The sequence below is a fragment of the Callorhinus ursinus genome, unplaced genomic scaffold, assembly GCF_003265705.2.
Source record: "Callorhinus ursinus isolate GAN/ISIS: 27379988/994484 unplaced genomic scaffold, GSC_fseal_2.0 scaffold92, whole genome shotgun sequence".
In the NCBI taxonomy this organism is placed as follows: Eukaryota; Metazoa; Chordata; class Mammalia; order Carnivora; family Otariidae; genus Callorhinus; species Callorhinus ursinus.
The window spans coordinates 769071-781600 of record NW_027397154.1 but is presented as its reverse complement, the minus strand read 5'-3'; the positions used below and the strand labels follow the sequence as shown (position 1 = coordinate 781600).

The window sequence follows — 12530 nt, the reverse complement described above, 5'->3', positions numbered from 1 at the left end:
ACCACCACCCCGTCCGCCCTCCAGCCTGCCCACCACCACCCCGTCCGGCCCTGAGCCTGCCCACCACCACCCCGTCCGCCCTCCAGCCTGCCCCAGGCGCTCCAGTTCCCGCCGCCCCAGCCCCTGCTCCTGCCCTGGGGCCCCAGCCTGGACTTCCTCCATGGGGCCCCCGACCTGCATCGCTTCTTCCTCGGAGTCTCCCAGCCCTCCTTTTGTCACCCTGTGTCCCTCATCATGTCCCACCACTTGCCCTAAGATTGTCTTTTTGGGCAATTATTTGTTGTTGCCTTTAAGGCAGGCCATTCCATGACGCTCAGAGATCTGGGGTGGGGCAGGTGTGCCCCCCTGACCTTTTCCAGTCATGCTCTCCCCGGGAGGCCTCTGGGGTCAGAGGCAGCAAGATGCAGTGGTTGAGGGTGCAGGCTCTGGTGTCCCATGGCCCAGCCTCACACCCCCTGGCCAGTCCTTTGTTCAGCCTCCCTGTGCTGCTGGGCTTCAGCTTCCTCCTGTGCGAAAAAGGGATCATATTCAAATCTACCTCACAGGTGGTTTCAAGCCTGAAATGAGCTACACATGCCAAGGGGTTAGCACATTGCAAATGTACACAGTAAACATTAGGTAAATATTATTGTGTTTCCTTTCCTGCCAGAAAACAATGGGCTGCTATTCCTGGAGACCTCAGCCCTGGATTCCACTAATGTCGAGCTGGCCTTCGAGACTGTCCTCAAAGGTTAGAGCCCCTGCCTCCATCTGGCAGCCCTATTCCATCCCTGAGGCTCTTGTGGGGGTAGGAATGCAGACAGCCAGCCCTTGCCTACCCCAGATGATTCCTTGGCCCCTGTGTGGGCCCCCAGCCTCCTCAGAGCCTCCCCAGTACCCCCTCCCCACTCTAAGACTGAGGCTTGGGGAAGGAACCAGAAGGCTACTTCTGGCCTCCACTTCCCAGGGAGCTAAACATTAGCCCTTCTCCACCCAGGTAAGTAGAAGGGACGCAGGTGCCCACACTCCACTTCCTCCCAGCAAAGTCTCCTTGAAGTGTGGTCACACCCGTGCTCAGCGAGTCCGCGCCTTGCGTGTAGGGGGCGTGGGCCCTCAGTCCCCTGACCCCGTCACTGCCCTCCGCCCCCCTCAGAGATCTTCAGCAAAGTGTCCAAGCAGAGGCAGAACAGTAGCCGGACCAACGCCATCACTCTGGGCAGTGCCCAGGCTGGGCAGGAGCCGGGCCCTGGCGAGAAGAGGGCCTGCTGCATCAGCCTCTGACCCTAGCTAGCACCCGCCCTGCCCCTGCTGGCTTTTTGGCGCTCCACTCCCACCCCAGCTCCAGGACCTCCCCGCCCTGTGGTTCCACATGTCACAGTGGCCCCATGGAGCTCCAAGGTCTTCCCAACGCCCCCCCACCCCCGTTTCTCTATTACCTGCCGTCCCCCCACCCCAGCCACACAGATTTGGCCTTCAAATAAAGCTGTGTTTTATACCAGTGTCTGGCCAGCCTGCTGCCTCCCATCCGTGCCTCCCCTTCACCTCTGGCCCCTCTGAGCTGGTGTTCCCCTCCCTGCCCCCCATCCTCCCCACCATACCCACTGCCCCCCAGGGCCAGCTGCCTCTGGAGTCCTGTGGTCTGGGGACAGTGCCAAGGGGGAGGGAGGGGCCCACCCTTCCCTCTGCCAACCCCCAGGGCAGGTGGGGGAGGGAGGGCAGCATGGCCAGGAGGGGGTATCTGGAAGGAGAGACAAAGGAAATCACCCTCAGGCACCATCTGGTGCCTAGGGCCCTGGTGCCAAGAACTGAGGTCACTCCAATGCCAGGGGTGGAGGGGAGGAGGCAGGGGGAGGTGTTGGAGAGAAGGGGGAGTCAGGGGCCAGCCCTGTCTATGTGTGCCTGGGAGGTGGGCGGTCCAAGCCTCCTACCCAGTTTTGTGGCCTGAACCCCAGGGGGTGTGGGGTGTAGGGACGGACCGAACCTGGTGGGATGAGTGGGGAAGGTCTCCTGGCACGCAGCCCTGGAGCTGGCTGGCCAGGGCAGGGTCTCCCGCACCAGGCCTGGGCCTGCCCGGCCCCTGCTCTGCCCCTGCTCTGCGGGGCAGGCTGTACCCCCACCCCCACCCCAGGAAGACTAGGTGGTAAATGGGGGGGAAAGGAGGGGACTGAAGGCCTGGAGACTCAAGTAGGGAGCTGTGGAGAGCAGGTGGGAGCCAGCATTTCCTGCGAGGGGGCAGGGCCCCCAGAGTCACACTTGAGAAGACTGGGCCCCCCCCCCCACAACACCCGAGGTGGTCCCCTCCTCACTTGCGCCACGGCAGGTCAGACCCACATGCGGAGAAAGAGGCCAGAGCCTTAATTAATAATACTTTTAATAAAATTAAGTTCTTAATAGCACATTTAATACATTAACCCTCCCCCTTCTTGGTTTCTCTGCATTTTGTGCAACATCACTTTGACTTGATTATTCATGGGTCCGTTTTGTTTCCCGCCTTTATCTTGCTTTTGAAATATTTTTCCTTGGTGGATTTGTACGTGTCTTCACTAGATGCCTCAAATTAAGTCTGACCACAACCCTACTCTACTTTCTACAGTGGAGAGACCATCCCCCTGCCCCAGGGCTGTCTCCCCTCCCACCCTACCCCACCCGCACCCTCCAGCGGGAAAGGGGAAGCCCTCCCCACCCCAGACTCTACCTTCCCAAACTAGCGGGGTTCCTAGGACAAAGAGAGCAGGGGGAATCTCCCTATAGGTGGGGTGAGAAGAGTGCACTGGGGAGAGGGAGCTGCGTTTGGGGCCGAGGGCCGGGGAGGGGCACGACGGAATCTCAGGTGTGAAGATGCAGGCTCCGCGTGCTCCCTGGGACGGGAGGGAGGCTGGCCCGGAGCTAGGGCTGGTAGAAGGCAAGTGCTAGAAAACATTAGGTGATTTCTCACATGCAAAAGCCACGCTCCCCAGTCTTGTGTGGGGAGGGTGATGTGCCCCCAGGCCAGGGCACCCTGGGTGGCCCTTACCCGAGCCCTTAGAGCTGGAGGGGAGCTGAAGCACAGGGCTTGGGGCGGCGTCCCCCCAAGTCCCTGCTGCCCGCCCCCTGCCTTCGCACCCCAGGGGGGCCGTTCTCCCAGGCCTTCAAGGACAGTATCTCCACTGTACCCCGTGGGGGGTGGGGGGCGGGAAGTCATTCTTGGAGTCTAACTTCTGTGAGACAATAAAGCCTGGAGAGCGCAGCGCCGTTGGAAAGAGCCATGACTGAGGTTGTTAATCCCACCACCGCCATGGGGGCCAAAAGCTAAGTGGGACACTGGCTGGGAGAGAGGACAGAGGGCTGACCCCCAGTCCTCGTGAAGCTCTGAGAACGTGGGAGGTGTGTGCGTGTCTGTTTCTAGAATGACCTACCAGGCTCCTGAATCAATCCCTCATGGGGTGGACTGAGGTTACACTTCAAGAAGGACTTCCTCGGGCCTCGGAGAAGCAGGCCCGGGAGGGTCTGAGCTGAGCGGTCTCCACCCTCCCTGAGAGCCCCAAGAGGACACAGCACTTTGGAGTAAGGACTGCTCTGCAGAGACCTGGGGATGGACCGGGTGGCAGGCCCCCAGGGGCGAGGGCACAGGGGAGGGTGCAGGTGAATGCGCTCACCTTCTCCGCTGCCCCGGCCTGGCTCCCGTGTGGTTGAAATGATCAATGTCCATCTTTCAAAGACCCTGGGGACTGAGCCCCTTATCTGTTTGTCCTACAATTTAAAAACCCAAGGATTCTCAGAATCAACCCCAGCAGACTGGAAGCTCCAACCTCAACTAGCAACCTGCTCCCACCCTGGTATCTGGAGATGGGGGATTCCTCACATGCAGGGTGGACTTGACCGCTTCCCTCATCTACTTTCCTTTTCGTTACAACTTTTATACATTCTACTGGACCCAGGGGCCCTCGATGCTACTAAACTTTAAGCTATCTGAATATCATCTACTAAGTAACTAGTAATTCTTTCTTTTTCTCTAGGATTATATGAAATAAATTTGAATTATTATTATTATTATTAATAATTATTATTTTGTAGTATTCTTTTCTTTTAAACCCCTCGGTTTCTTTCTTTTTCTTCTCTCTCTCTCTCTCTCTTTCTCTCTCTCTCATTTTTGGTTAAACAAAACAAAACAAAACAAAACTATTTCTCTTAAATCTTGCACCTCTCTGAGGGTTCCCGCAGGCCTGCTAGGCCTCAGCTCTGGACTTCCCCTCCCCACTCGCCCCCGGGACAGGGCCGGGGAAGGGGGGGCGCAGCCCAGGATCCTCAGTCCGAGCGCGTCTTCCTTTCTTGTTAATCCCTTTCTTTGTTTGGCTCTGCCGGCTCCCCCGAGGGGGAGGGGAGAGGGGAGGGGGCCTATGGGGTGAAACCCAATCTACTAGCGGGGGGGCCCCGAGGGACCAGGTTCCCCCAGCCCCCCCATCTCCACCACATATCCCAGGATGCTCCCCACGAAAAGCAAATGACATTCCTCCCCAAAAAAAAGTGGGGGGAAAAAAGGAACGTAAACCCGAACATATATTAAAAACACTTTTTTTTTTAAGATTTAACTCTGAATACAAATGTATTTTTTTCTTCTTCTCTCCCTACATATATTCTAAACCTTCTAAAGTTTTTTTATTTTTTTAAGGATCACTTTATCATAAAATAAAATATCCTTTTCATATAATAAATTACCTAATAAAAAGTCTTTTTTTCATATTAGCCCAGGTTCTTTGCTACATTTATACGGTAATAAACGCCTTTATTAAAATAGAATATTAAATTATAAAGAACTGTTTTTTTTTTTTTTTTTTTGCTATTTTTGTTTTGTCTCCTCCGTGTGGTGTTCGCCTATCTCGCTCCCTCTCACGCTCTCTCTCTCTGTTTTGTCTCTCACTATGTGTGTTTTGCGTTGGTTTCTAGGTTCGGCTCAGTTTGTAGGGTGGGGCTGAATTTTCCGAGCCCCCTAGCCTAACAGTCTTCTGCCTTTGTGGGTAAGAAGTGGAGAGGGGGAGGGGGATCGACAGACGGACACCCCTTCTTCCCACCCCCCTCCCCACCCCCTCGGCGAGGCGACCGAGGGCGCCCATTTGGTTTGGTTTCTATTGTACAGACATCTCAGGATGGCTCACGTTGGCGGGAAGGAGGGAAGTTGTCACAGACCACTTTCCTGACTGTGACCTCCTTCCTCTCCCCTCCCTGGCTGGTGGTCTGGAGGGGTAGGCTGAGGAGAGGTGAGTGAATTCACAACAGGAGGAAGGAGAGGAGGAAATCCCCCCTGTACCCCCATCCCTGCACCCCCTCTCCATCAGATAGAATGGGACTCCCGAGCGTAAGTGCTCAGAGATCACCCAGAACAGCCCCACCCCACTATATACAAGAATCTCCTGGGACCCCCAGGGACTCCCATCCCCCACCCTCTCCTGGCCCGGCCAGCGGAACCAGGAGGGTGGGAGGCTGGTGGCAGCCCTAGGTGAGCCTTGGGAAGCAGTGGAGGAAGGGTGCTAGGCCTGTTAGCAATACCCGGACCGGACGCCGCTGCACCCTAATCCCGCCTGACCCAGCACTGAGCTCTCTCTGAAGACACAGCCTCTCTCCTCAACCGCCATGGTTGGGACAGAGACTTCATGATTTGCTCGCTAATAGGGGTTTGGGTCAGGTCCAGAGAGGGGGCACAGGGCGTGGGAGCTGCAGGGGAGGGCAGCCTCCTGTCCAGCAGCCTCCCCACCTGCCTCAGGCTCCCTCCTGCCCCTTGAACAGCAGATACGCTACCCTGCCTCTCCTCTGCCTGCAGCCAGAAGATCCAGCCCAAGAATTGTTCCCTAAACACAATGCCCAAAGATGGTAGAGGCAGAGGTTTGACCCTTGATGTACCCCAGTATTAGTCCCCTCCTCAAATTTTCACTGAGAATAGCCTACATTCCATCAAAAATTCGAGGTGTTTCTTTGGAGGAGTGGGGAGGGCCTCCAGATGCCAGAAGAGGAATTAAGGAGGGGGTCATCCAAATGCTCTTCTCCCCTACTTCTCTCCAGGGGGACGGTGAGCCCAAAGCTGGACTAGAAGGGGCAGGAGGGAGGGGGAGAAGAGGCGGAGGAGGACAGAGCCGGGAGTGACAGCCATCAAGGGGAGCAGAGGAGAGCTGGTGGGAAGAGCAAAGGGGTGAGGAGGGCCCAACCGGAAGAAAGCCCGGGAGGAGAGAGAGGCTGAGGGGCAGCCAGAGGGGCCGAGGGGAGCTCCATCTCCAGACCCCTCCACCCAGCTCCGTGGGGAGATGAGCTCTGAGCCCTTTTACGGGTTGACATGGTTCCCCGCCCCCCAACCTCAGGGAATCTGTGCAGACTTCTGAAAGGGCCCCAGCTCCCTTAGACCACTGGAAACCCAGGAGCAGATGCCCAAACAGGCTATGGCGGTGGGGGGGGGGGGTCCCAAGGGTCATGTGAGGAGGTCAAAGGTCAGGGCCAGAGAGGGCTTGAGGATTGGAAAGCGCATCTCTAGATACCGATGGTAATTCTCCCCCTCCCTTTTCCCAATCCCCTCCACCGAGGAAGGGGTAGTGGGACACAGATGGGGGGGTAGACCGAGGGGGTCAGGATGCCTTAAGGGCCACCTCTGGCAAAACAAAAGTTTCTCGTAGCTGCTTCCAGACTGAAGGGTGTGTTGAGGTATCAGAGTTGTAACTCTAGTAAAATTTCCTGCCTGGCCCCCTCCCAACCTTTCCAGGACGGGGTGACCAGAGGCTCTGAAAGTGGCCCACCCCCCACCCCCCCACCCCCGCCACCGTCGCCTCCCCTCCCCCTCCCCATGGATCGAGTGAGTCTCTAAGCACCTTGCCCCCAGATCACTGATTTCCAAAAGGCCCCAGTGGAAAACAGATCCAGGGCGCCACCCCCCCCCCCGCCCCCGCCCCGGGGAGGGAGCCAGGAGGCCGGGGCAGGGCTCTTAGGAGAATATTCGGATGGCTTGCGTGGCCGTGATGTGGCAGACGGGACACTCCGGGTCGGTCCTCTCGCAGATGCGCACTGCACACTCCATGCAGAACAGGTTGTGTCCGCAGGGCACGAGGGCGGCCGTCACCTCGCTCTCGAAGCACACCATGCAGTCCCGCCCGCCGCCGGGGCTCCGCAGGCCGCCCCCCAGTTTGGAGAAGCCCTGCAGCGGCTCTCCCGGCGGGCGTCTGGGCAGTCCAGCCAGCTCAGGCCCCGCCGAGGCAGCAGGAGAGCGGTGCGCCCCCGGTGGCGCGGCGCGGGCCTTGGCGGACGAAGACGACGACGAGGAGGCGGAGGAGAAGAGCACCGAGGTGGGCGCGGCGTTCTCCTGGCCCGCCCAGAGCGGGGGGCTGGTCTCGGCCACGCCGTAGTACACGTCCTGCTTGCCCACGCCGTAGCCCGGGAACAGGTAGCCGCCGTAGCCGAAGTCCCCGCCCTGCTCGCCCAGGCGCGGGGCCTCGAAGCCGGAGTCCACGGCGCACTCGCCGATGCACCCCAGGCTGTTCTGGCGGAAGGTGGAGAGCGGCTTGCAGCCGGGCGGGTGCACCCGCCAGGCCTCCGAGTAGCGGCTGTCCAGGCCGGCGTCGGGGCTCCCCGCCAGGAAGTCGTTCTCGTTGTTGTACTCGAGGATCTTGCCGGTGCGCACCGCGATGTGCGTCTCGATCTCCTCGCGCGCGCGCTCCACGTTCCCTGGCGCACCCGTGATCTCGAACACCGGGTCGCGGTCGCGGCTCGGCGTGATGATGTACGTGTTGGTCTGCTGCTGGATGCGCTTGATGGTTGCCCCCTTGGGGCCCACCACCAGCCCCACCACGCGGTAGGGCACCCGCACGCGGATGGTCACCTGGCCGGGCAGGGCAGGAGCCACGCCAAAGGCAGCGCCTGACTTGTTGCGCGAGGCGCGGATCATGGAGAAGTGCTCGGCCGCCGAGATGATTTCCCGTCGGGCTGTGGCCACGTCCTCCCGCCGCCCGGTCACCATGAACACGGGCTCCTCGCCGCGCACCGGTGTCTTGATGTACGTGTTGGTCTTGGCCCTCAGAGCCTTAATCTTGCAGCCTGGGATGGGGGGGGGGGAGTGGAGAGAGAAGGAAACTCACAGGGCAAGGTCTGCGCTGGGGCCAGTCAGCTCCCGATCGCTACTCAGAGACGCCAGCCGCGGGAGCGAACGCACCCTGCCTCCAACAGTCCGCTCTCGGATCTCCCCAACGTCAACCACAGATTTCCAAATGTGCCAGCCTTTCGTCCGGTTCCATGCAGGCCCCTCCCAATTCAATCACTCCCTGAAACCAGAAAATAACCACTGACCCTCCCAGACAAGCTGCTAACCTCAAATCGACCAACTTCTCCCACCCATGCGTCCTTTCCTCAATTTCTCTACTGATTCCTGGCCACTCACACACTTCCAGATCACTTCATCACACACCCTTCCCTCCCACCGCGAAAGTCTTGTCACTGACCTTGAGCTTTCCACAGATCCCCAACGTACTCAGGAACCCCACAATCTACTCCTGACTTGAGCTCCATTCATTAGAAGTGTCCTCCAGTCTACTCAGGGACCACTGATACCCACATGCTGTATGATCTGTGATCCCCCCCATTAATGTCTCTCAGAGGGCCCCACATTCACAGCAAGTTTGCAGCAACTAGCGGAGTGTGGGAGACCGGGAAGGGTCTGAGAATCAGAGTTTCAAGAGGGAAAGAAGACGTATGAAGATGCAAAGAATGATGTGTGAGGGCCAGCCCCTGACCCCATGGACACTCCGGCCACCCTGTCCGCTGGGGGCAGGAGAGCTGAGCCGGGCTGGGGACTGAGGAGGTGAGCGACCCGGACCCGTGCTCTGAAGCAGGAGTGGGTTACAGCTGGGAGACTGCAGGGAGAGGCAGGACGAGAAAGAAGAAAGCCCAGACAAAGAGAGACAAAGAGGGGGAAGGGGAAGAGAAAAGTCGGGGAGGCTGGCGCGGCCACAGCAGCTCTGAAGGCTACAGCCCTCCGACGGCCGACTGGCCAAGCCTCTCTCCTCCTCTCCCGAGTTCCCTCTCCCTGCCCCTAGCTTCACACACAGCCAGGCTCACCCGCTTTCTCGGGGCGCACATGCTGCATGTGTGAGTCTGCACACACATGGACCTCAGAGCCGTGATGCACTGTGTGCCTTTATCTAAACAATACTTGTGGTGCACACCCGGGTGCACACACGCGCGCGCGCGCGCACACACACACACACGGATGACCGGTGTTCGACCTTTCACACACCCCACTCTCCCACCTCCATCAACCCCGGCCCTCAAAGGGCACATTCCTCTGCACACCCACAACTTTTGCCCTCCGGCACAGGCACACATGTTCACACCTCTCTCCGGGTACACGCTCCCTGTCCCCTTTCTCATCCCCCCACCACATGACCTCTTCCCCCCAAAACCAAGGCCAGCAGTCCTAGCTTTCTGACTCTGCCCCCAGCCCTCCAGCAACAGGCCTGAGGTGAGCTCATTGGCTTCCTCTCCTTCCTTCACTCCAGATGGCTTCTTCTCCAAACCCACCAGATTGGCAGGTGGGAGGATGCAGTGGGTTGGGGGCAGTGCTCCTCACCTTCAAGAGACCTCAGGAAGGAGAATTTGCTCCTCCCTTTTTGTCTTCAGACCTCTTGGCAGTTGAGAAGTCCTACCTGTTGTCAAGCCCACATCCTTGCTGCTTTAATGTCGGTAAATATTTGTCCCAAGTGTGAGGCACAGAGGGGTGAGGAACCATGATTCCTTCCCCTACAACTCTCCACTCCCATGGCCTCTGCTAGGCACCTGGGGGCTGGCTCTAAGTTCTGGGCCCATCAACTTAAGTGAGAGCTGGGTATCTTTGGGGGTTGGGGTTGGGGTTGGGGTGAGGCAGACAGGCTGGGGACAGGAGAGGAAGAAGGAAAGCTAGAGGCCCGGAGGCGCAGAATGGGTGGACCTCATCCTGGGGTTTGGAACCCTGGAGAAGCATCTCTGGAAGGGAAGACCGCAGGGCTTCACCTTTCTAGAGGTCAGAAGGAGGGGTGCTGGCGCTGCAGCAGGGGAGGGGGTTAGACAAGAGGGAGGACTTCCGTGTACTGAAGGACCAAGGGGAGGCTTCTCTTCTCTGAATAGAAGAAATGCCCCCACTTGTCTGAGAGACAGGCCCATCTGCTGAGAGGCAGAAGAATGACTCCATGAAATCCTGGGGCCTCCCAAGACCACCCCCACACGCAAGAAAAGATATCAGTGTCCCCACCCAATTCCAGGGCCCTGGGTCCCTAGTTTCTGGCAACAGGAGGAAATCCAACTTTTTGAACCAGAAATCTCAAGAGATGGAGCGCCCCAGGGGGATGAGGGCTGTGCAGGGGAGTGGCATCTTCCCCTCCTCCATTCTGGATCTCACGGCAAAATGCCCCCAACCCCCAAACACTTGGGGCAGATGAGGTGGGGTGTGCTGTAGGGCCCCCCCCCCGCCCCCACTCGCCTCCCCTCTTCCCCCGCCAGCAGCGGGCCTCCTCCCTCACTCCCCGGCCCGGAAGGCAGCTCTTCTATTGTTCCCCACGGTGGGACAGCTCCTCCCCTGCTCCTCCCCCACCCCACACCTCCCCAGCCCAGCCCCCTTGCAATTTCCAAATCCCGCCCCCCCCACTCCCCTTTGGGAAACCGGGAGAGGGAAGGGTCCCCAAGATCCCGTCTGCTCAATCTGGACCCTCACCAACACTCCCACCCCCGCCCACCCAGGGATGCTGGAGTGGAGGAGGGTGTGGTATCAGACACACTACACCGGATTAATTCTACACCCCCCCCCAACAACACATCCAGACACACGCCCTCCAACCAGATCTCCACGTGAAGGTTTCGCACCCCCAGCATGCCCCCTCCTGCCCTGCCCTACTCTCACACTACCAGAGACCCCTCTCCAGGCCTCTGGCCCCTGGCCGTGGCCAGCCCAGAACAAAAGCCTGAGAGGGAGGAGGACAGGTCCACGCCAGGACGTGGCACTTCGTTGGAGGCACCCCTTCCAAAACCCCAAAGATCATTCAACTTTGGTGTGTGGGTGACCACAGGACTCCCTCCTCCCAGCAGCGCCCCTCCCCACCTCTCCCCTGGGCTGGGACCCTCCCAGGAGCCACACCCCCTTCCATTCCTGCACTCAGCCCAACAAAGAGACAGATACTCAGTCTGGCTTCCCGGGCCAGGTCTCCCCCAAAGTCTGTAACTCCAGCTGTAGGGGGTCCCAGGGGTGCCCCCTCCCCAACCTACTAGCAGATCCCGGAGCAGGGGCTTCTGAGTAACTCTTTGCACATTCCGCCAGTTTTCCTGGCTAGGAGTGGACATCCCCCTCGGACAGCCTCCCAGGATTGGGAGACCGATCCCCTCCCTTTTCCCTCTCTCTATGAGAGGGTATTTCTTTGTCTAAAGGCAGAGCCCTCGGGAAGGAAATATCTGAACAGTCCCGACTGGGGGTAGCAGGGAACTTTGTGGCACTTGGAAATCGGGGTAGGGGGCGGGTCCCCCTTTGTGGGGAAGGGACAGGGCCAGAGGCGGGCAAGGAGAGAGGAAGTGAACTTTCCGTGCCGGGATGGGGTGCCCCCCACTCCAGTCCCTCTCCGCGGCCCCGGCGCCCGCTTACCTTGCCTGCCCACGATCTCGGCCACGTGCTCGGAGGTGGGCACGGGGACACACTCGGTGGTGTTGCTGCTGCCCTTCAGGCGCAGCTCGGCCTCTTTGTAGAGAGCGCAGAGCTTGGCGTCGCTGGCCCCTTTGGGGGCGGTGGGGGGCTGGGGCGTCTGCGCCGCGGGGGCCGCCGGCGGGGCGGCTGGGGGCGCCGCGGGCGGCGGCGGCGGGGCCGGCTGCGGGGGGGCGGCCGGCTGCGCGGGGGCGCCGCCCCCCCCACCTCCCCCGTCCTCGCCCGCCGTGGGGGCGGGGGGCCCCCCCAAACCCAGGAGGCAGAGTTGATCGAGAGCCAGCTGAAGGGCGCGCTCGTCTTCCAGCAGCCCTCGGTCCTTAGCGCTTCCCCCGAAACATCCTAGTTCCCCAAAGCCCCCATTTCTTTCCATTATTCCAGATACCACTAGACTAGGCATGGCGAAACAAAAGCTGGGGGAGAGAGGGAGAGAGGTGGTGGAAGGGAAAAGAGGAGAGAGGAGGGGAGGGGAGAGGAGGGGGGCGTGTGGGGAGGGGGGAACAAAGAACTGGGGAGGGGGGAAGAAAGCGAGATAGAAAGATAGACCCTCCCCCTAAGCCCCCCTCCCCAAACACCCTGTAACCCGATTCCCCTCGCCCCAGCCCCCGGGGTGGGGGTGGGGGGAAAGAGAAGCAAAACCGAGGAAGCAGCTCTCCTTTCCTCTCCGGGGGTGACGGGGGGCGGGGGGCTGCGGGATCTCTGCCCCCACCCCTCCCGCCTCGCACCCGGGCGGCTCTAGACCCCGCCGTCCAGACGCCCCCCTCTGGCTCCCGCACCGAGCCCCGGTCCGGGAGCGGCGCCCAGTGGCCCCCAGTCGAGCCCAGCCCCTTCCAGCGCTCAAACTCTTTTGTTTTAAATGAACTGGATGGAGCAGCATGGAACTGCGGGG

The 12530-nt window shown here is 59.8% G+C and overlaps 2 protein-coding genes across 2 annotated transcripts in view; one reads left to right on the top strand and one right to left on the bottom strand.

Annotated features, from left to right (window-relative positions):
- RAB25 (RAB25, member RAS oncogene family) overlaps positions 1-1467 on the top strand; it is a 6346-nt gene extending 4879 nt beyond the window's left edge. The window contains exons 3-6 of the mRNA XM_073888600.1: positions 87-214; positions 360-416; positions 650-730; positions 1133-1467. Coding sequence (XP_073744701.1) covers positions 87-214; positions 360-416; positions 650-730; positions 1133-1260 — 394 coding nt within the window. The 3' untranslated portion in view covers positions 1261-1467. The remainder of the gene's footprint in view (positions 1-86; positions 215-359; positions 417-649; positions 731-1132) is intronic.
- A 5335-nt stretch (positions 1468-6802) lies between these two features.
- MEX3A (mex-3 RNA binding family member A) lies at positions 6803-12324 on the bottom strand. Its single transcript, XM_025858745.2, has 2 exons — positions 11588-12324; positions 6803-8025 (listed from the first exon to the last, which is right to left on the bottom strand). Exons 1-2 carry the CDS (start codon positions 12039-12041, stop codon positions 6920-6922), a joined length of 1560 nt encoding a protein of 519 aa, XP_025714530.1. The 5' UTR covers positions 12042-12324; the 3' UTR covers positions 6803-6919.
- Between the last annotated feature and the right edge of the window lie 206 nt (positions 12325-12530).